Source organism: Bufo gargarizans, chromosome 2 (genome assembly GCF_014858855.1).
Source record: "Bufo gargarizans isolate SCDJY-AF-19 chromosome 2, ASM1485885v1, whole genome shotgun sequence".
Lineage (NCBI taxonomy): Eukaryota > Metazoa > Chordata > Amphibia > Anura > Bufonidae > Bufo > Bufo gargarizans.
In genome coordinates, this window is record NC_058081.1 from 643,932,307 (window position 1) to 643,956,816 (window position 24,510).

A 24,510-nucleotide genomic window follows, 5' to 3' on the forward strand; every position below is an offset into this window, starting at 1 on the left:
ACTGCGCACAACTTACTCGGGCTAGGGAGACTAGAATAAAGAGTCATATCAAACCAGGGCTGGACAAAGGACTAAGCCATCTCAAACCAGGGCAGAGGCATACAAGTGATGGACCCTGATAAATGAAATTGGCCATATCTTCACTGGTTGGTGACCTCAGGGTGACTTGGGATGCTGATTATATATATCAGGCTGGGTTAGTGTTAGTGCGGTATAATTCACAATTCTTTTAAAGCAACATACGTGGACCGTGGGGCATGCTTTACGGGTGTCACCACCCGTTATTAGACAGCTCAGGCCGCCATCTAAGTATTTCGTTGTGTATGACTATCATCTAATACACTTTTTTCAGTTTTTTCCCACAGGACCTGAGCCGTTTAAAAACAGGTGGCGACACCCGTGAAGCACGCTCCATGGTCCATGAATTTTGAATTTTTATCCAACACTAATCAAAGAGTTTCTATTGACTCACTGGAAAAAGTTCATAAGAAATCCACATCACTGGAACTGCATATGGTCACGCTGGCAGAATATTATAAGAAGAAAATTATTCCAAGGGGTCTTCGCTCCAATTTACGGCCCACTCTGTTCTCAGAAAATTCAGAATTCTGTCTCCGATTCGAGAGGATTCTTAACAAGGCATCCTTTGACATCATCCTACTCAATTTAGAACGTGCCAGTACAGAGCTCAGGAAAACTAAAGAAGAGAGTAACTCCCTGGAACAGAACCTGCTACAAGAACTATCTGCAGAAAAAGCAGTGACAATCAGGAATAACATCACACAAAAAGATAACTTCTTTAGGTGTCACGGTAGGTAGGTAAGCAGGGAAATAACCAAACACATGGAAAACAACCAGAACAATTTGCTAGGCCCAAAAGCTAGGGAGAAAAGGGTTACCTCCTAGCGATCCCTAAGGTTTTCCCTATACTGCTGTGCACATGTGCATACCCTTATGGTGGATATGCACATGCCCTTGTGCCTAAGTCTATTGTCACGAGGGTATCGAGAACCACGCCTGACTCCGTTATACCCGGGGTCAGGAAGTCGCAGCGGTTGGCTGCACGCTCTATTTAATATAGGGCTGTTTTCCTTATGGTAGCTTTCTGGGTTTGCTTTGCAAACCCTTTTGGCTCACTCAGGGATCCGTAGCTCCTTCTCCTCAGCTGTTCCTTGTCCAGCACTCCCAAACCTCCTTATATTCCTCTCTCACACTTCTCTGGTTGCCAGAGATAGAGCTTCCTGCCTGGACATCTATCCTGACCCACTGGAGCTGTGTTGCTGCGTTCTCGGGTGGTTGTTTCAGAACGCTACCCTCCGAATCCCTGTTGGACCTTTGTGGACTGCTGTGGTCGCCCACCTGGGTGTTTGTGTTTGTTTGTATTTGTCTGTCCTCTCCCTGGTGTTTCCCTCTTAGTGCAGTGGTGCGGACTAGTGATCCCACCGGCCCGTTCACTATCTAGGGCTCATTTCAGGGAAAGCCAGGGTTTAGGCACGTGACCGTCTAGGGACGTCAGGGCAGTCAGGTGCCAGCCGCAAGGTGAGTTAGGGGTCACCACCTTTCCCTCTCCCTTGGGCAGGGCTTTCCCTGTTTTCCTCCCTGTGTGTGACGCCAGTCATTACATTATCTCTGGCCCTTATTTTGTGTAGGTAAAAAAAAAAAAATTTTTTTTACCTACTTAGAATCCAGTATGGATCAAATTGCTGCTCTGTCCGAACAATTTCATGGCCTGTCTTTGGAGGTGGTAGGATTGAAGGCGTCGGTCCTCCAGCAACAGCAGCAATTACAACTGACCGCAAGCCCAGCGGTTGCTACTGGTAACCAGGTTGTTGCGGAACCCAAGGTCCCTCTCCCTGACAGATTTTCTGGGGGAAGGGACAAGTTTTTGACGTTCCGTGAGGCCTGTAAGTTATACTTTAAACTGCGCCCTTACTCCTCTGGTAATGAAGATCAGCGGGTGGGGGTTGTTATTTCCCTGCTGCAGGGGGACCCGCAGTCCTGGGCGTTCTCTTTACCTACTGATTCCCAGGCTCTTCGGTCAGTGGATGAGTTTTTCGGGGCCTTGGGTCTCATATATGACGACCCTGACCGAGTAGCACTGGCTGAATCAAGATTACGGAGACTCTTACAAGGAGAACGGCCGGTAGAGGATTATTGCTCTGAATTCCGTAGGTGGACTACGGATACCCAATGGAACGACCCGGCTCTCAGGAGTCAGTTCTGCTCTGGGTTATCCGAAAGGGTTAAGGATGCGCTTGCATTGTATGAGACCCCCGTTTCCCTTGATGCGGTTATGTCCCTTTCTATCCGTATAGAGAGACGCCTTAGGGACAGGTTGAAAGAACCGGAGAAATTGGTAACCCCTCCCAAGCAGCAGTTAGTCTGTACGGACTTAGACGAGCCTATGCAGCTAGGAGGAACTACTCGTCAGGTCCGTCCTCCTGAGGCTCGCCGTAGGTGTGGGGTTTGTTTTTTTTGTGGGGAGAGGGGTCATTTCATTAATGTCTGTCCTTCTTTCCTCAGAAACAAAAGACCGTCGGAAAAACTACTAACCCCAGGCTGTGTGGAGGATGTCAGCCGGGGGGTATACGTCTCCTCCATACGTACATCGCAATTTGTGTTGCCAGCGGTTATTATTTTTGGTGATAAGACTGAGACTATTTCTTTCTTTCTAGACAGTGGAGCAGGGGTAAATTTGATAGATGCCAATTTTGCCGCTCTTTGGGTTTGTCTCTCTGTACGTTACAGAGACCCATTCCCATATTCGCTATTGATTCTGCTCCCCTGTCTCAGAGAAACCTCACCCACATCGTTCATAATTTACACCTTCGGGTAGGGGACCACCATAACGAGATGCTTTCAGGTTATGTTCTGGAGGGGCTTCCCACTCCGGTGGTGTCACTACCAGAGCTTTGAGAAGTTCTCACAGCTCTGTATCTCCACCCCTGCGATGATGTCACTTAGAGCTTGGAGGTGTTCTCACTGTTCTGTTTCTCCACCCCTGTGATGAGGTCTTTACTCTCAGCTGTTTCTCCTGCAGTTGATTTTCCTGCCTTTAAATCACCCCTCCTCCTGTTGCAGGGCGTGATTATATTTCTCATTTCAGTTGTAGCTCTGGCTTGAGTAACTTCACTTGTAAGCTATCAGTTCACTGGACCTGGTTTCTGCTGCAGCAAGCACTCCGGATATTGCCAGCTGTCCTTGGATCCGTCTTCTCTGCGGCTGCATCTCCTTCAGCTAAGTGTGCAGATATTGTTGTTTACCTGATTATTTTCTGACTGGATCTGAAGTGGCCACGGTTCCCTCCATATACTGAGTAGGGCACCGGTGGCCGTGCCCCTTCCACTATTGTAGGGGTTACAGTGGCCATCAGTCTGAGGTACGCGGGCATGCCTCCTTCCACCATTTGGATCCAGGCATGTGCTTTAGCAGCATAGGGAGAGCTTTGAGGGTCTGACAGGGGTCACCCCTTATCTTCCCTAGTTTGGGTCCGGTCAGTAGCTCTTTTCACTGTGTTTGCTCTTGTTACCCTCAAACAGCCGTGACATTATAATCCACCAAAACCGTCCTTTTTTGACATGGATCCGCTTTCTGGCCTGGTTGACCGCATGCAGGGTCTTTCTTTGGAAGTAGCGGATCTCCGTCAATCTATGACTCAGTTACAAGCATTAGGCTCTGCTCCGGCTCATGGAGTCTGTTGCGAGCCAAAGGTCTCACTTCCGGAGACGTTCTCCGGGGGCAGTGAGAATTTTGTTCGCTTCAGAGAGGCATGCAAACTCCATTTTTGCTTGTGTCCCCTTTCCTCTGGTAATGAGGAACAGAGGGTGAGGATTGTCATCTCCCTGCTCAGGGGCAATGCTCAGACTTGGGCTTTTTCGCTGCCATCAGGGGATCCCTCCCTTCGATCCGTGGAAAGATTTTTTGTGGCCCTGGGGCAAATATATGATGACCCGGATCGTGTTGCTCTGGCCGAATCGAACTTACGTGCCTTATGCCAGAACAAACTGTCTGCGGAGCTTTATTGTTCTGAATTTCGGAGATGGGCAGCTGATTCAGGTTGGAATGATGCTGCACTCCGGAGTCAGTTCTGTCATGGTCTCTCAGAGAGATTGAAAGATGCGTTTGCTTTCCATGAGAGACCAACGTCCTTAGAGTCTGCCATGTCATTGGCGGTACGCCTTGACAGACGTCTAAGAGAAAGAAACAAGACCTCTCTGTCCAGCCATTGTCAGTCTTGGGGCAATGGTGCGGACTCATTCAGTGTGCAGGGGCCTCATCCTGTCTCGCTCCCCTCTGAGGAGGAGCCCATGCAGCTAGGCCGACTTGCCCCTGATAAAAGAGGATTTAGTCCTCAGAATATGGTGTGTTTTTGTTGTGGGGGCATAGGTCATTTGGCAAATGTTTGTCCGTCTAGGAGATTCCTGAACTGTACTAAGAGCGATAATAAGAGAAAAACCTCAAGAGGTGGATCATCAAGTTCTACTTCATCTGCTACTTTGGGCAAACTTGATGTGGGAATTGATGCTTTTCCTCTGACCTGCAGTTCCCGTTTTCTCCTGTCTGCCAGGGTGGCGCTAGAGAGCAAAGTCATTTCTTGTGAGATTTTTGTCGATAGTGGAGCGGCCGTCAATCTTATTGACACTCAATTTGTAGCCATGCATGGTTTTCAGGTTTGCACATTGGAAAAGGATATACCTGTTTTTGCCATTGACTCTGCTCCACTCTCGCAGAGATCTCTGAAAGGCATTGTTCACAATATCCGGCTAGCTATAGGTGACACTCATGTGGAGGAGATATCTTGTTTTGTCCTTAACGGATTGCCTTCTCCTCTAGTTTTGGGGTTACCCTGGCTCACTAGACATAACCCCACCATTGATTGGCAAGGAAGGCAAATAAATGAGTGGAGTGACTTTTGTAGAGAGAATTGTCTCACAGCGACTTTTGCAGAGGTGTCTACTAAAACTGTGCCATCATTTCTCTCTGATGCTCAGTAGCTCTTTTCACTGTGTTTGCTCTTGTTAAACAGCCGTGACAGGTGGTGCTGGGCCTTCCCTGGTTGGTAGCGCACAATCCAGTGGTGGATTGGCAGGCCAGGGAGATATTGGAGTGGAGTGAGCAGTGCAGAGAAAATTGCTTAAATAGCAATTGCTTAGTCGCCTCCATAACTACCCTACCTACATTTATTTCGGATTTTGAGGATGTTTTTTCTGAAAAAGGTTGTCAGAAGTTACCACCTCATCGTCCTTATGATTGCCCGGTTAACCTTATTCCCGGCGCAAAATTACCTAAGACCAGGTTATATAATCTTTCGGGTCCAGAGAGACAAGCCATGAAAGATTATATCTCCGAGAGCTTGGCTAAGGGACACATCAGACCCTCTTCTTCACCCGTAGCTGCAGGGTTTTTCTTCGTTAAAAAGAAAGATGGGGGCCTGCGTCCTTGCTTAGATTTTCGCGAATTAAATCTTCTCTCTTTTCCTGACCTGTTTAATCAGATTGCGGGTGCTAGGTGGTTCTCCAAACTTGATCTTAGGGGGGCCTACAATCTGATTCGTATTAAGGAGGGGGATGAGTGGAAGACAGCGTTTAACACCCCTGAGGGGCATTATGAAAATCTAGTTATGCCTTTCGGTCTGACCAATGCTCCTGCCGTCTTTCAACATTTCGTTAATGAAATTTTTAGTCATCTAATCGGCAGGTTTGTGGTGATATACCTAGATGATATTTTAATTTATTCGTCTGATCTGAAAACACATGAGGTGCATGTCAGACAAGTACTGCAGGTCCTACGGATGAATGAATTATATGCTAAGATTGAAAAATGTGTCTTCGCCGTTCAGGAGATACAATTCCTGGGTTATTTTTTATCTGCGTCAGGTTTCCGTTTGGATCCTAGGAAGGTCCAGGCAATTTTAGATTGGGATCTTCCTGAGAACCTCAAAGCACTACAACGGTTCTTGGGCTTCGCGAATTTCTATAGGAAATTCATTAAAGATTATTCACTTATTGTAAAACCGCTTACTGATATGACTAGGAAGGGGACTGATTTTTCTAAATGGTCTGACGCCGCTAAAGTTGCTTTTTCCTCTCTAAAAGAGAGGTTTACCTCAGCACCTGTACTAGTCCAACCTGATGTCTCTCAGCCTTTTATTGTTGAAATAGATGCGTCAGAGGTGGGAGTGGGGGCTGTACTGTCTCAGGGTCCGTCTCCTGGCAAATGGCGTCCTTGTGCTTTCTTTTCTAAAAAACTATCTGCAGCAGAAAAGAACTACGATATTGGCAATAGGGAACTATTAGCTATTAAACTTGCGTTTGAGGAGTGGCGTCACTTCTTAGAGGGGGCAGTCCACCCCGTCACTGTGATTACGGACCACAAAAATCTCCAGTACCTCGAATCAGCTAAGCGTCTCACCCCTAGACAGGCTAGGTGGTCGCTATTTTTTACCAGGTTTAACTTTGTGATTACCTATCGTCCTGGGGCAAAGAACACCAAGGCTGATGCACTATCTCGTTGTTTCCCTGGAGGGGGTACTGTGAGTGATCCGGTGCCCATTCTACAAAGAGGAGTGGTTGTCTCTGCGGTACACTCTGTTTTGGAGGGAAAGGTGCCAGAGGCCCAGGGGGACGCCCTGGTCTCTTGCCCCTCAGAGAAATTGTTTGTACCGTTGAACCTACGTTTCGAATTATTAAAGGAACATCATAATTCGGCACTTGCTGGGCACCCGGGTAGTAAAGCAACCTTGGAGCTATTGTCTCGTCGTTTTTGGTGGCCAAGGTTGCGTCAGGATGTATTAGATTTTGTGTCTTCTTGTTCTACCTGTGCGCGCGCAAAAGTTTCACATACACGTCCTGCAGGGTCTCTATTACCACTCGTCATTCCCAATAGACCGTGGACACATCTGTCAATGGATTTTATCACTGACTTACCTTTGTCTGCGGGTAAAACAGTTATTTTGGTAGTAGTGGACAGGTTTAGCAAAATGGTACACTTCATTGCGTTACCCGCACTACCTAATGCTAAGACTCTTGCTCAGGTATTCGTCAGTGAAATCGTGAAGCTTCACGGGGTCCCCTCCGATGTTGTTTCGGATCGGGGTACCCAGTTTATTTCTAAATTTTGGAAAGCTTTTTGTTCCCGTTTGGGGGTACACTTGTCCTTTTCCTCAGCTTTCCATCCTCAGTCGAATGGACAGACTGAGCGTACCAACCAAAACCTTGAGACATATCTAAGATGTTTTGTGTCTGAAAACCAAGAGTTGTGGTCATCATATTTACCGTTAGCTGAGTTTGCCATAAATAATCGTCGTCAGGAATCCACTGGCAAGTCACCATTTCTTGGTGCATATGGTTTTCATCCCCAATTCTGTACTTTCAAAGAGGGGGGGTCTTCTGGGGTTCCCGAAGAGGAACGTTTTTCGTCATCTCTTTCATCGGTATGGCAGAAGGTGCAAGCTAACTTGAAAAATATGGGAGGTAAATACAAATGCATGGCTGATAAGAGACGGTCGCCAGGTCCGGACCTAGGAGTGAATGACTATGTGTGGTTGTCTACTAGGAATATTAAATTGAAGGTTCCCTCTTGGAAACTGGGTCCTAGGTTTATTGGCCCTTACAAAATTGTAGCCATCATCAACCCCGTGGCTTTTCGCCTGGAGTTACCTCAGACTTTTAAAATTCATAATGTTTTTCATAAGTCGTTACTCAAAAAATATGTTCCACCTCTAGAACCATCACCGCTGCCACCCCCTCCTGTTGTCGTGGATGGTAATCTAGAATTTCAGATATCCAAAATTGTTAATTCTCGTCGGGTCCGCCGCTCTCTTCAATATCTGGTGCATTGGAGAGGTTACGGTCCCGAGGAAAGAATGTGGGTTCCTGCGTCTGAGGTAAACGCCGACAGGTTAGTTCGGGTTTTTCATGCCTCTCATCCTGAGAGACCTGGTCCTGAGTGTCCGGAGGCCCCTCGTAGAGAGGGGGGTACTGTCACGAGGGTATCGAGGACCACGCCTGACTCCGTTATACCCGGGGTCAGGAAGTCGCAGCGGTTGGCTGCACGCTCTATTTAAGATAGGGCTGTTTTCCTTATGGTAGCTTTCTGGGTTTGCTTTGCAAACCCTTTTGGCTCACTCAGGGATCCGTAGCTCCTTCTCCTCAGCTGTTCCTTGTCCAGCACTCCCAAACCTCCTTATATTCCTCTCTCACACTTCTCTGGTTGCCAGAGATAGAGCTTCCTGCCTGGACATCTATCCTGACCCACTGGAGCTGTGTTGCTGCGTTCTCGGATGGTTGTTTCAGAACGCTACCCTCGGGATCCCTGTTGGACCTTTGTGGACTGCTGTGGTCGCCCACCTGGGTGTTTGTGTTTGTTTGTATTTGTCTGTCCTCTCCCTGGTGTTTCCCTCTTAGTGCAGTGGTGCGGACTAGTGATCCCACCGGCCCGTTCACTATCTAGGGCTCATTTCAGGGAAAGCCAGGGTTTAGGCGCGTGATCGCCGCACGGGTGAGGAACCCGTCTAGGGACGTCAGGGCAGTCAGGTGCCAGCCGCAAGGTGAGTTAGGGGTCACCACCTTTCCCTCTCCCTTGGGCAGGGCTTTCCCTGTTTTCCTCCCTGTGTGTGACGCCGGTCATTACATCTATATACCCTGAGAAAACCCTGAGCAGTAGGGAAAGGGGAAGAGGCGACCTGCTTCTTCAAACAGGAAGAAACAAGCGTCTCACTAGAGGCCTAGATAAGACACCAGGGGAAGAAACAAAGAGGACTTATATTGAGCTGAGCTGAAGCAGACGATCCACAACACATCCAAAGCCCACAGGAATAAACTATAGCCCGCACAGGCCAGTAGGAGGAATAAATAGCCTCGCTAACAATCAACCCAGTACACCTGAGGGAAGGTGGATCCAGCTCAAACTCAAACCAAAACAAAGAGAAGAGTCAGACATGTGCAGCCAGCCTGGCAGATCTCCGCACATTCACAGAGCAAGGCGTGACATAAGGCAAAACTTGGAGGATCGCAAGAGATCAACATTCTTGAGAGACATCCAGGATTACGCCACAAATCAAATATATCGTACAGTGACCAAAAACTATCCACCATCTAGACCTACTACCATACAAACATCAGGATCATCCAGCCCTAGTGGTTAAATTGATTTTTATAAAAGAAGCCCTTCAAGAACCAGACGAGGAGGACGCCAAGGAGGGCGGTAAAGAAACATAAGAGGAAGGGGACAAGGCTACTTTTAACAATCAAGAGAACCAATCGGAACCAGATCCACCCACAGAAACTAAACATGAACACCAGCACAAGCCAGGTTAGTTCCAACAACTTGGTAATTAACTTATCAAATAAAATATTGACGAATGACAAAAAATCCACATTGAATCTGGGCCTGGGATTTGTCTCAACCATTTTCACTAACGCTTTTCTCCTGGAGAAAGAAATGTCGGGTTCTACAGAGCAATCAGACTGCAGCCATACATCGAAATCGAGAGACCCACCTGGACCATGGACAACCAAGACACAATTTCACCTTTCCAGGACCAAACGAAGAACTGCAAACCACCCAGCCACTTCGCACCTCCAAAAATATACAAGGCAGTAGAGGGCTACATTTATCATGTACTACAGGACCTTAAAACACTAGAAAAGAAGGCATCGTCTATGAAGGTAAGACACAATATGTCTAAAGGGCAATCATAGGCGTTACAGCATTTATGTAATGATAAAGACACAATCATCAAGCCGGATGACAAAGGCTCAGGGATTGTTCTCATGAACAAAACGGACTTTAGACAGGAGATCCTTCGACAACTTGCGGATCAAAGGGTCTACTTACCTATAGACTATGACCCCACCAGGGATTGTTCAAAAGAACTATCTGACATTGTGGAGACAGCTCTAACAAAGAACGTCATTAATAAAAAGGTGGCCGATTACCTCATTCCCAGACATCCCCGTATTCCTGTCATCTATACACTACCTAAGGTTCATAAAAATAGGGAACACCCCCCAGGCAGACCCATTGTCTCAGTGTGCGATTCCATTTTTCAGCCAGCCGCCAAGATGCTTGATAACCTCCTTCGCCCCATGTGCTCAAAAAGGTGGATCCTACATCCAGGATACCACCGATTTCCTGAATGAAATTCAGGAAATACATTTTGACAGTAAGGATTGCCTTCTTGTCACTATGAATGTCACCAGCCTTTACATGAATGTCCCTACAGAGGAAGGTATTAAATGTGGAATCTATGCACCAAGGGAATTTATGCACCAACAGAACTGAATTCTCCTCTAATGAACAAGAGCTAATATTGTCCTTGTTATCCTTTGTACTGAAACTGAACTATTTCATTTTTGAAGACCAATTTTATCTACAAACCTCTGGGACAGCCATTGGTTGTAATGTGGCGCCTACATTCCCTGACCTGTACATGAATCATTTTCAAGAACAGATAGTGTATGACCCAATCAGATGTTTCGCCAACATGTCCAATGCTGGTTTAGATATATTGATGACATTTTTTGTATTTGGCAGGGCACAAAAAAGGACTTGATCATCTTTCACCAAACCATCAACTTGGGCACGGACTCCATCTCTCTCTCCCTGGACTGCAGTGACACCAAAATCTCTTTTCTGGATGTCCTTGTCAAGGTAAGGGACAATACCCTGGTAACAGATTTATACACCAAACCCACAGACAAAAATAGCCTTTTGAGATTCAACTCCTTCCACCCTTCAGGTTTAATACTTTCCAGCTCACAACTTATGAGGGTGAAGCGTATAGTGTCCGACACGAGTGTTATAGACTCTCGACTGTCAACCATGTCCGACAAATTCCTCATGAGAGGGTTTCCTAATCATGTTCTTCATGAACATCTTAATAGAACAAAGGACCTCTCTAGATCCGACTTATTGACGCCCAGATTCCGCAAACATGACCGCAAGAACATTCGCATTCTATGTGTCACTACATTCTCCCACTTGAGTCAGGAGATTTAGAAGACTGTAATAAACATTGGCGCATCCTGTCGAGTAATTTCCCCAATATATTTTCTGAGAAACCTCTCATGTCCTACAAAAGGGCAAGAAACATCAGGGACAAACTAGTCAGGTCTGACCTTGTCTCCAACAAAAGGAACACTGTACAAAGCACGATCACGGGTACCATCAACAAGGGCACATACCCATGCCTATCCTGTGCACAATGTGGCAATGTTACCAAAAGTCCCACCTTTTTGCATTCCACCCATACATGGGCACTTCTCATGTCTTACCACCTATGTTATTTACCTAATTAAATGTCCATGCGGATTGGGATATGTTGGTGAGACCACCCAAAAAAATCAAAGATCGCATCTCCCAACACAAATCCAACATACGGACCCATAAAATAGACGCCCTCCTGGTCAAACATGTTATGGAATACAAGCATGCTGGCATTTCCAGGCCATTGAATGGATACCCCCCTTGAGACGAGGTGGTAACTGTGAGCTGCACTTACAGGAGAGAGAGATGGCTTGGATCTGTCGTCTGAACACCTTGCAACCTAATGGACTTAACAAGGATTATTGTATTGATTAATGGGAGTTACAATTATGAATAAAAAATCCTTTCTTATATAACCGCCATCTATGTATTTAGTTGTGTTCTTGGTAAGGACCTCAGTGGACATGTGTGCAAGAACAGCATGTTGCATGCAGTGAGTGGCTTCAGCAGTCTCATAACCACAAATGATTCCCCATTACTTCCAGTCCAACAGTCCTGCCTACCCATGGAGTTTCATTTATACTGTCCCTTTAAGATTTACCCTTTTTGACAATTAGGGCTTTTGAAAAAGGGGTAGACATACCATATGTGCAAACTTTCAGCTGCGTAAACTGTTGGAGATTAAGGCACCCATGTATAATTCTTGCACCAGGGCATTCTGCTATCTATGTCCACCCTGGTCTAAAAGTTTCCATGCATATCTTTTACAGAATTTCCCTACAGTTTTGTTCTGCTGAACTGGCCCATCGCCCAGAAAGCTCCTCCTCATACAAAAATCTAATGATTTGCATGCAACTCCTGTAAACAACTCCCAGATATCCAAAGCAGAAGACGTTAACAGAAAAAAGGTCTGTCGTATTCCAAAAAGGTATTATTTAAGGACTTGTGTTTCTACCATGTGAGATGTAGTTATTGTATATTTGTGTTTGATTTGATGTGTGGAAAAAAATGAAACGTGGAAAAAAATCTAATGTTTGGAATCATCTATAAACTTAAGAAAGGAGGATGAAAGTACTTATGCTACACTGCACAGTTTTTATAAACAAATGCTTGTAGATGTAACTTGTATAAGAAGTCTTCTAAAAGATTTCTTTTAGAGGGTCTTTTACAGAAGATGCCTTGTCTTGTTGAGCATGTCTTTCAGAATCTGTACTTCAGAAGATGTCCTGTAGAAAGTGTTTAGAAGAACATATTCTTTAGAAAATGTCGTAAGGAATTTATCTTGTAGGTCATGCCTTGTATAACTTATCTTGTTGAAAATGTATTTGTAAAACTTGTCTTGTAGAACAGAACTGGCATCCACCAGTCGTTGGTGAGGCACAGCTGACAGTGATAAAGAAGCAATCATATGATGCTCAGGCCTTTCTGTGGATTCACTAATCTGTGGTTAAACAACACATCTGATACATTTTTTGCCTATTTTAGAATAAACTGAGTACATTTTTTTCAAAATGTTTGCATGTAAAAACAACCTGGTCCAGGCATCACCATGTTCAGCCTAGTGAAAAATCTGACAAGCCATGTTGAGGAATATTGCATTGCCTCTCTTAAAGAATCGCTGTACTTTCACACTATTTCATTTCATTTAATAGAGAATAAGGTAAATGGCACATTTCTAAATCAGTTCCTTTAAAAAATATGCCTGCATCCATATGAAAAAAAGCTGTAAAGCATGGCCACTAGGGGTCTCACTTCCTTCTAATTGCAGTCCACGCCTGTTGTCAGGCAATATCCTTCCCTAGTAACAGAGACACGGAAGATGATTCACAGGAAATAAGGGCGAGCTAGCTGAGATCCCGAGCCTGATAAAATAACTGCTTCTACACTGCTTTTGAAGATTATAGGAGCCTCCTGGGTGTCTGTAAGTGTGAATTCCCCTTTCTAATCTGTTCTGTTAGCTCCGAAAATAAAAACAAACATAGTAGGGAAGCAACGTCACAGCAATACAGTGCTGGCAGATTTCACAGAAGGGATACACCCCCTACTTCTGAGTGACATGCATCTTGCTGTGCAGCTGAAACAGGGAAAAATATGGTTAAAAGTGTCAATTGGGAAGCCCAAAAAAGACATGTTCCTTCACAGTTATGATTGTACAAAGAAGCACAGCCATTACGCAAACCCTTTTTTTAAACTTTGGTACGCTTTAAGTGGATTCTGTGTAGAAATCAAGAATGACCTACTTTGATATATAGTAAAAGATCAAGCACAGGAAAGTTATCAAAGAAGGATAAAGAAGAATGGAATGTATCTTATGTACATGTCTGAACTGTGTTTTTCGGTTGCAGAGCTATGTCTACCCCTACCACAGATGAAGGAAGCTTTGTTATTCTGTCACAAGCAAAGCCTCAAAATGATCAAGTGAATGCATCGGAAGACGAACAGTCCCATAAAGTCCAAGACAGCATTCCCAAACCAATAGTCACATTTTACCACGGAGAACCTGAAGTTCTTGGAGTAAGTTGCAGTCATCTTATATTAATATCTATTATACAGTATATGTATGCCTACAAACATTTGAATGCCCATTTATGAGACATTTTAGCAGTACCTACAATCCATCCAAGGGCGTCTAGAAAACAATACAGAAAAGTACTTTGGATTAGCCTTGCCTCTGTTGAGGTCTGATTAACAGGACCTGGTACTGTACCTACTGATTTAGGCTATATTCACACAACAGTAGAAAAAAACTATTATCAGAAGTTCTTTACTGATCCCTGGTAGTGTGAATAACCCCTCTCTAATTTTAAGACAGATAGTAATACCTCATAAAATAGTTATCAATCAACATTCCCCATATGTCTGCTTTATATTGGCATCATTTTGTAATTATAATTTTATTTTTTTAGGACATTATATGGCTTAGGGTCCATTCACACGTCCGCAATTTCGTTCCGCATTTTGCGGTCCGCAATTCCGCAATTCCGCAGGTCCGCAATTCCGTTCCCGAAAAAAATTGAACATGTCCTATTCTATTAGTGCCGGCATTGTGCGGTCCACAAAATGCGGAACGCACATTTCCGCTGTCCGTGTTTTGTGGAGCCGAAAAACATGTTGCGGACGTGTGAATGGACCCTTAGAAGTTTAGAAGCTATTTTTCTAATTTTCAACAAAATTTCCCAAACCAATTTTTAAGCACCAATTCAGTTATAAAGTGATTTTGAGGGGCTTGTGTAATGGAAACCACCCATAAATTACCCCATTTTAGAAACTACACCCCTCAAATTATTCAAAACCGATGTTACAAACTTTGTTAACCCTTGAGGTGTTCCAAAAGAAGAATTTAAAATGTTCACTTTTTTGGAAAAATTATTATGTTAATTAATATTTTCTTGCAACACAGCAAGGGTTAACAGCAAAATAAATGTCAATATATATTACTCTTATTTTTCAGTTTACAGAAATATCCCATATGTGTGCTCTATGGGCACGTGGCAGTGGTCAGAAGGAAAGGAGCGCCATATGGATTTTGGAGGCAGATTTCACTAGAATGGTTTTTAGGGACCATTTTGTATTTGAAGAGACTCGGATGTACACAGTGGAAACCCTCAGAAAGTGACCCCATTTTGTAAACTACACCCCTTAAAGAATATATTAAGGGGGTTAGTGAGCACTTTGACCCCCTAAGGGGTTAATGGAATTTGGAAACACTTGGCTGTAAAAATGAAAAGTTTTGTCTCTTCCCAAAAATGTTTGCTTTAGCCACAATTTTTTTATTTTCAAAAGCGGTAACAGGAGAAAAAGCACCCCATAATTTGTTAACCATTTCCTCGACATATGTGGTGGTAAACTGCTGTGGGGGCACATGCAGTACTCAGAAGGGAAGGAGCCCCATATGGCTTTTGCAGTGCAGATTTTTATGGATTAGTTTATGGGTGCCTTTGGTTTTTATTTTTTAAGTGATTGTTTTGTGTGGGGGCTCATTTTTTGTGGAATGTACCCCCATTTTTGATCGCTTCGTATTAAACTTTTTTGAGGCAAGGTAAAAAAAATGGCTGTTTTGGTATTTTTTTTTTTTCATTTTGATTTACAGCATTCATCTGAGGGGGCATATAATGTTATATTTTTATAGAACAGGTTGTTACGGACGCTGCGATACCTAATATATTTATCATTTTTATTTGTGTTAAAGGGAACCTGTCACCTAAAAACCCCTCCCAAACCACCAGCATTACAAGTAGCCAGCAGTATGTTACTAAAGATCCTTTTCTTCCTCCAGCCAGATGCACCAAAATCTTGAAAAACTAACTTTGATCCCCTGCACGCGCTATGTAACAGCAGAGTTTGAAGTCAAGGGGGCAACGGCCTCCTCGATTCAAGTCAGGATAACCACGCCCCCTTTCCCTGCCCCTTCACACCAATTGAAATGAATGGGTCCACATCCTATCCGCAAAAAAAAAACGGACACAGAAACAAATAACGTTCGTGTGCATGCAGCCTTACACAGTGAAATCATTTTTGAACAGAATAAAATCTTGTTTTTGTGTTGCCACATTTTTGTGTTTTCTGAGAGCCCTATTTTTTTATTTTTTGGGCGATTATCTTAGATGGGGGCTTATTTCTTGCGGGATGAGATGACGGTTTCATTGGTGCCATTTTGGGGTACATAAGACTTTTTGATCACTTGGTATTACACTTTTTGTGAGGCAAGGTGACCAGAAAATGGCTTTTTTGACACTGTTTATATATTTTTTTAGGCATTCACCTGACAGGGTGGATCATGTGATATTTTTTAGAGCCGGTCGATACGGATGCGGCAATATCTAATATGTCTACTTTTCTTTTTTTCCCTATTTTTTACAATTTCTTTTCGCTTATTTTGGTATTTTGGGAAAAGGACGCTTTTTTTTTTTACTTGAAACTTTTAATTTTTTGTAAAAATATTTAATTTTTTATTTTTTTTCGCTTAATTTTTTTGTCCCACTCTGGGACTTCAACTTTTGGGACTCTGATCCCCTTTACAATGCATTACAATACTTCTGTAATGCATTGGCTGTAAGTGTATTACTCACTGTAATACACTTCCAGCTTCCAGCCTGTGAGATCCAGGGGGCTGGACCTCACAGGCTCTCACGGAAGGCAGTCACAATGCCTAAGGAAGGCATCGGGCTGACTTCCCTGCCACCGGGTCCCTGTCACAGCAGCGTGGAGATCAGATGGCCACCCCGCATCGGCATTATACCACACATGCCGCCGAAGTGCAAGGGTTAATGCGCATTGGTGTTTTCACCGATGCCGGTGCATACAGCAAGGGTCCGGCTATCTGTGACTGCCGAACCTCTGCAGCTGATCAGAGCGCCGTAGCTGTACTGCGCTGGGATTTGTGACCCTGATACCAGTGCCGTACATGTATGGCGCTGGTATCCTACGGGTCAAAACTGTCCACTGTTCCTTCTGTGACCACGTCCTGAGGAAGTCTATTCCACAGATTCACAGTTCTTACAGTAAAGTAGTTTTGACGCTTCTAGAGACTGAATTTTTTTTTCTCCAGTCGGAGGCAGTGGCCCCTTGTCTTTTGAGGGCATTTTACATGGAACAGTTTTTCTCCGTATTTTTTGTATGGCCCATTTATATATTTGTATAGGTTAATCATGTCCCCCTTAGACATCTCTTCTCAAGACTAAATAAATGTAATTATTTTAATCTTTCTTCATAACTAAGACCCTCCATGCCCCTTATCAGTATAGTCGGTCTCCTCTGTACTTTTTCCAGCTGCAGTGTGTCCTGTCTATGGACTGGTGCCCAGAACTGATCTGCATATTCCAGATGAGTCCACACCAACGCTTTGTAAAGTGGTAGTATTACATCCTTGCCCCGCGAGTCCATGCCTCGTTTAATGCATGACAATATCCTGGTGGCCTTGGAAGCAGCTGATTGACATTGTATGCTGTAATTCAATCTATGATCTACAAGGACACCCAAATCCTTCTCTACAAGTGACTCTCCCAGTGTTATATCCCCTAGGACATATGAAGCACAGAGATTATTACTACCAAGATGCATAACTTTACATTTATCCACATTTGAACCTCATTTGCCAAGTTGATACCCAATCACTCAGAGTGTTCAAGTCAGCTTATATTTTATGGACATCTTTCATGGACTGCACAGTAGTGATGTCCCGAATAGTTCGCCGGCGAATAGTTCCCGGCGAACATTGCTTGTTTGCGTTCGTCGCTGCGGGCGAACATATGCGATGTTCGGTCCGCCCCTATACATCATCATTGAGTAAACTTTGACCCTGTACCTCACAGTCAGCAGACACATTCCAGCCAATCAGCAGCAGACCCTCCCTCCCAGACCCTCCCACCTCCAGAACAGCATCCATTTTAGATTCATTCGGAAGCTGCATTCACAGTGAGAGGAGAGACAGTGCTGCTGCTGCTGATTCAATAGGGAAAGCGTTAGCTAGGGCATTGTTCTGCGTCCTGACAGCACCCCAAAAAGCCCTTTTCAGGGCTGGTACATCAGTGTGCTTTTTTATATATATATATATATATATATATATATTCAGGGGCGTAGCTAGAAATGCATGGGCCCCATAGAATAAAAAATTTATGGGCCCCCCCAGACCCCACATATCTATCGGGCCTCCCACCACCCCTTCCAGAGCTCCTACGCAAACACGCAATGCACCTACCGCACCCACCTCCTGTGCATACGGTAGATGTTTTTTTACCTTATTTTTCTTTTCATGGGAATGGGGCCAGGCTGCCAGGAAGGGTCGGCTGGGGGGGAGGGAGAAATGTGACACACAATAGACAATTTCTCCCCCCCCCCCCCCCGCCCGGACGGCTCTGGCCCCATCCATGATCACATCATTACCCCCTATTGTGTCACATTTTACACCCCCCCATCCCCATGGCACATCGATCCCCCCCCCCGGCCGGCCCTTCCTGGCGGCCTGGCCCCATTCCCATGTCACATACAGTGACATTCTCAGAGTACAGACATTTACATTGTCCCCCCAGGCCCTCCCTCCAGGCTCCATCATGTCAGTGTCACGGTCACACAAACTAGCGCCAGAGCACAGGCGCTCAGGATTAGCACGGCATCACCCCCCCATAAAATTTTTTTAACACATCATTGATGCTGTGCTAATTCTGAGCGCCTCTGCTCTGGCGCTAGTCAGTGTGTGCGCAAGCTAGCCTAGAGCTTTGCGCTCACATGGCCCTGGCGCTCATCTCATTATTTTGAATTCATTTTAAATCAAATGATCATATTAATTATTATAAAATAACATTCAAAATTCAATTGGAACCTACCCTAACAATCCTGACCCCTGTCCTGTCCTGAAAGCCTGCCGAGTGCCGTCTCCTGTGCTGCTGCTGGCTGCCGCATGCCAGAGTGCCAGTGTGCGTCTGTCCGAAGGTCTGACTGACTCTGCTGAAGCCTGAATATATATGACAGACTGAAGAATCATGATCTGATCTAATCTGATGATAATTCTGATTCTGATTCAATTTCTTGGCGGGCGCGGGCCGCGGCTGCCGTCTGACTCTGCTGAATATATTATGTCTGAGTGACTGAATGAATTCTGATCTAAATTAGATCAGAATTCATTCAGTCACTCAGACATAATATATTCAGCAGACAGCAGAGTCAGACCTCAGACGGCAGCCGCGGCCCGCGCCCGTCAAGAAATTGAATCAGAATTATCAGATTAATCTGATTAGAGCTGCCTGTGTGACTGTCTACTCAGGCCCCCCTGTGCAGGTCAGGTGACTTGAGTTTTTCACTAGTAGTGGCAGCCAGAGCGGCGCGCTGCTGAGCCAATGAATGAATATCTGTCATTTATCTGTGATCATCTAGCTCTGCCTGCCTAGCTGCTGCTGCTATGTTGCCCTGACTATGAGTCCGGCCGGGCGGCTCAGCCAGCACACAGCCGCACTCGCACACACAGGCTGGGGTGATATCTGTTGCCCTGACGATCGCATAGCGCCGAATCTGACTGGCGCCAGTGCGGCCGGCAGGACCACTCCCTCCCTAGTTCCTCCGCAACAGGTACCCCCCCAACCAACCCGGCCCGGCCCCGCCCCCTCCACCACCTGAGTCCGCCTCCTGAGTCCTCCCTCTAGTTACTAGGAGCCGGAGGAAATCTTTCCTGCACTGCGGCGCTGGTGCCAGCCTGGCTCCGCCTCCGCTTCGCCCCCGTTCCGGCCCCCTCCACCGCCTACCTCATGTTCTCCTTGTGCGGCAGTGCGCCCCGGGCCCGCCTGCTCCAGGCCTACAGTACTCCTCCTTCCTTGGCTTCCCCCCATCCAGGCCCGAGCCGCGTACCGCCCGCTCCCCGCCCACTACACTGGGGGGGGGGGGGCGGTCGGGCCTGGCTGCTTGTGTGTATTAATAAAAAAATATTATAATAAATTATGCGGTCCGGACGGGCCTCCAGTGGCGTAGGGCCCCATAGCCAATGCTATGGGTGCTATGGCGATCCCTACGCCACTGTATATATTGCAGTTGCCTGGCTGCCCGTGTGTGAGAGGCTGCAGGCTCAGTCACAGACAGCACTGTGTGCACAGTGCACACCATTCATACAGGGTGTGACAGAAAATACCTTGCAGATAAAAAAAAATTCTATTTAATATTTTTCTGTGACAAAATCACATTTGCAAGCCCGTGTGTGTCAGGCCCACACAGACTGTATTGTGGCCACTGGCTAGTGGCTAGGCCTCCACTCATACCGTTACAGGGTGTCATTCACTCAAATACCTTGCAAATAAAAAAAATTATATTTAAAATTTTTCTGTAATATAATCACATTTTCAAGCCTGTGTGTGTCAGGCCCACACAGACTGTATACTGGCTAGTGGCTAGGCCTCCACTCATACCGTTACAGGGTGTCATTAACTCAAATACCTTGCAGATAAAAATAATTCAATTTAAAATGTTTCTGTGATATAATCACATTTGCAAGCCCGTGTGTGTGTCAGGCCCACACATACTGTATTGTGGCTACTGGCTAGGCCTCCACTCATACCGTTACAGGGTGTCATTCACTCAAATACCTTGCAGATAAAAAAAATTCTATAAAACATTTTCTGTGATATTATCACTTTTGCAAATTGCAAGCCCGTGTGTGTCAGGCCCACCCAGACTGTACTGTGCCCACTGCCCACAACTTATATAGGGTGGCATAGTAGAAAATTGTTGACTGGCTTACACAGGACACCCAATCTTCAACAGCTTCCGCTAAGAACCTTGACGCACCATACTCCTCCAGCTCAGCTTTGGTCACCACTCTCCCGCCCGCCGCCGCCACCACCACTACCACCACAGCCACCACAGCCGCTTCACTTGATCCCTCAGAGGAGTTATTTACACATCAGTTGTATGAAATTAGTGATGCGCAACCATTATTGCCAGGGGATGTAGATAACAGGGATATGTCTGAGTCAGGCAGCATTACACACATGGACGTACAGTGTGATGATGATGATGATGTTGTACCTGCTGCTGCTTCCTTTTCTGAGGTGTCAGATACAAGTGAAGCGGTTGATGATGACGATGTGTCCGTGGATGCCACGTGGGTGCCTGCTCGAAGAGAAGAAGAAGAGGGGGAAAGTTCAGAAGGGGAGACAGAGAGAAGGAGGAGACGAGTTGGAAGCAGGGGGAGGTCGTCGCAAGGAGCTAGTGGCACAGTCAGACAGCATGTATCGGCATCCGGGGTCAGCCAGACAGCACGCCAATCAACGCATGCTGTTGCCACCACCAGAATGCCATCATTGCAAAGCTCAGCAGTGTGGCATTTTTTTTGTGTGTCTGCCTCTGACAACAGCGATGCCATTTGCAACCTGTGCCAAAAGAAACTGAGTCGTGGGAAATCCAACACCCACCTAGGTACAACTGCTTTGTGAAGGCACATGATCGCACATAACAAACGCCTGTGGGATCAACACATGATGACGAGTAGAAGCAGCACACAAGCTCAAAGCCACCATCCTCCTCCTGGTCCAGCATCTTCAGCCACGTCAACCACTGCTGTCCTCCTTGCCCCCTCTCAACCACCCGCCACTCCGCTCTCACCTTTAGCAGTTCCATCTTATCTGCCCACAGTCAGGTGTCTGTAAAGGAAATGTTTGAGCATAAGAATGTCACAGAGTCACCCCCCTTGCCCGGCGTCTGACAGCTGGCTTGACGGAACTCTTAGCCCACCAGCTTTTACCATACCAGCTGGTGGAGTCTGAGGCCTTAAAAAAAATTGTCGCTATTGGGACACCACAGTGGAAGGTACCCGGACGAATTTTTTTTTCAAATAAGGCAATCCCAAACCTCTACTCAGTGATTGAAAAGGAAGTCATGGCATCTCTGGCATACAGTGTTGGGGCAAGGGTACATCTGACCACTGATACCTGGTCTGCAAAGCACGGTCAGGGCAGGTATATCACCTACACTGCGCAATGGGTCAACCTGCTGACGGCTGCCAAGCATGGAATGCGTGGCTCTGCAGCGGAGTTGGTGACACCGCCTTGACTTGTAGGCAGGCCTACTGCCACCTCCTCTACTCCTCCTACTCCATCTTCCTCCATAACCTCCTCGGCTGAGTCCTCTTCTGCTGCTCCCCAGGGGCTATTCCACATCCCGGATACGACAGTGTCACGCTGTCTTGGGGTTGACTTGCCTGAGAGCAGAGAGCCACACCGGACCAGCACTCCTGTCCGCCCTGAACGCACAGGTGGATCAGTGGCTGACCCTGCACCAACTGGAGATCGGCAAAGTGGTGTGTGACAATGGAAGCAATTTGTTGGCGGCATTAAATTTGGGCAAGTTGTCACATGTGCCGTGCATGGCACATGTGTTGAATCTCATCGTACAACGCTTTGTGTCTAAGTACCCAGGCTTACAGGACGTCCTCAAGCAAGCCAGGAAGGTGTGTGGCCATTTCAGGCGTTCCTACACGGCCATGGCGCACTTTTCAGACATTCAGCGGCGAAACAACATGCCAGTGAGGCGCTTGATTTGCGACAGCCCGACACGTTGGAATTCAACACTCCTAATGTTCGACTGCCTGCTCCATGCTCCAACAAGAAAAAGCCGGCAACGAGGAGCTGGGAATTTTTTTGCCACGTTACTGGATGCTCATGCGCAATGCCTGTAGGCTCATGCGTCCTTTTAGTTTAGTTTGTAAAATATTTTATTGGAAAAAGAATGAAAGCTGTCATCATCCTAGACATATAAAGTACATCAGGTCTTATCCAAACATTGCACGTCAAGATTCAGACATTTACATGTCATGCGTCCTTTTGAGGAGGTGACAAACCTAGTCAGTCGCACCGAAGGCACCATCAGCGAGCTCATCCCATTTGTTTTCTTCCTGGAGCGTGCCCTGCGAAGAGTGCTGGATCAGGCTGTAGATGAGCGTGAAGAGGAAGAGTTGTGGTCACCATCACCACCAGAAACAGCCTTGTCATCATCGTTTGCCGGACCTGCGGCAACGCTGGAAGAGGAGTATGAGGAAGAGGAGTCAGAGGAGGAATGTGGCTTTGAGGAGGAGGAAGACCAACCACAGCAGGCATCCCAGGGTGCTCGTTAACGGAAGTCAGAAAAGATGGCCTGCCCCGCTTCAAGTGTCCTGTCAGAAAAGACCTTCAGTGCAGCAGGAGGCATTGTCACTGACAAAAGAAGTCGCCTTGGTCAAAAAGTGTTGATTACTAGGGATGAGCGAACTCGAACTGTATAGTTCGGGTTCGTACCGAATTTTGGGGTGTCCGTGACACGGACCCGAACCCGGACATTTTCGTAAAAGTCCGGGTTCGGGTTCGGTGTTCGTCGCTTTCTTCGCGCTTTTGTGACGCTTTCTTGGCGCTTTTTGAAAGGCTGCAAAGCAGCCAATCAACAAGCGTCATACTACTTGCCCCAAGAGGCCGTCACAGCCATGCCTACTATTGGCATGGCTGTGATTGGCCAGAGCACCATGTGACCCAGCCTCTATTTAAGCTGGAGTCACATAGCGCCGCCCGTCACTCTGCTCTGATTAGCGTAGGGAGAGGTTGCGGATGCGACAGTAGGGCGAGATTAGGCAGATTAACTCCTCCAAAGGACTTCACTTCATTAATCGATCGATCTGCAGCTGTGCATCATTGAGCTGCTGATACTCAAATGCTCACTCACTGTTTTTAGGCTGCCCAGACCGTTTGTCAGTCACTTTTTTATGGTGTGATCGGCGGCCATTTTGTGTCTTGTGCGGTGCTGCGACCAAGTGCATCCAAGCTGCGACCAAGTGCATTTAACCCTCAATGGTGTGGTTGTTTTTTGGCTGAAGCCTACATCAGGGTGAAGCTGTCACACCAAGTGCATTTAACCAGCAATAGTCTGTTCATTTTTTGGCCATATACTAAATCAGGGGCAAGCTGCGCCTGTCACCAAGTGCATTTAACCCTCAATGGTGTGGTTGTTTTTTGGCTAAAGCCTACATCAGGGTGAAGCTGTCACACCAAGTGCATTTAACCAGCAATAGTCTGTTCATTTTTTGGCCATATCCCAGTCTAATTCTGTCACTAAATCCATACCGGTCACCCAGCGCCTAAATACTAGGCCTCAAATTTATATCCCGCTAAATCTGTCCCTAGTGCTGTAGCTGGGCGAGTTATTTAGTGTCCGTTCAAGCACATTTCTTGTTCTGGGTTGAAATACAATTCCCAATTTAGCAATTTCATAATTTAGTGGTTTCTGCTATATCAGAGCTATTTGAAATCTATCCCTAAAAGGGTATATAATATTCAAGGTGCACATTGGGTCATTCAGAATAACTTCACACACACCCGCTACTGTGTATTTCCAAGTCTAATTCTGTCACTAAACCCATACCTGTCACCCAGCACCTAAATACTAGGCCTCAAATTTATATCCCGCTAAATCTGTCCCTAGTGCTGTAGCTGGGCGAGTTATTTAGTGTCCGTTCAAGCACATTTCTTGTTCTGGGTTGAAATACAATTCCCAATTTAGCAATTTCATAATTTAGTGGTTTCTGCTATATCAGAGCTATTTGAAATCTATCCCTAAAAGGGTATATAATATTCAAGGTGCACATTGGGTCATTCAGAATAACTTCACACACACCCGCTACTGTGTATTTCCAAGTCTAATTCTGTCACTAAACCCATACCTGTCACCCAGCGCCTAAATACTAGGCCTCAAATTTATATCCCGCTAAATCTGTCCCTAGTGCTGTAGCTGGGCGAGTTATTTAGTGTCCGTTCAAGCACATTTCTTGTTCTGGGTTGAAATACAATTCCCAATTTAGCA

At 45.9% G+C, this 24,510-nt stretch overlaps 1 protein-coding gene across 1 annotated transcript in view; it reads left to right on the forward strand.

The window, feature by feature from the left end:
- The first annotated feature begins 513 nt into the window (after window positions 1-513).
- The window catches only part of LOC122926246, a 62,189-nt gene continuing 38,192 nt past the window's right edge, over window positions 514-24,510 (forward strand). The window contains exons 1-5 of the mRNA XM_044277618.1: window positions 514-811; window positions 9,436-9,668; window positions 10,537-10,653; window positions 12,027-12,136; window positions 13,554-13,722. Coding sequence (XP_044133553.1) covers window positions 514-811; window positions 9,436-9,668; window positions 10,537-10,653; window positions 12,027-12,136; window positions 13,554-13,722 — 927 coding nt within the window. The remainder of the gene's footprint in view (window positions 812-9,435; window positions 9,669-10,536; window positions 10,654-12,026; window positions 12,137-13,553; window positions 13,723-24,510) is intronic.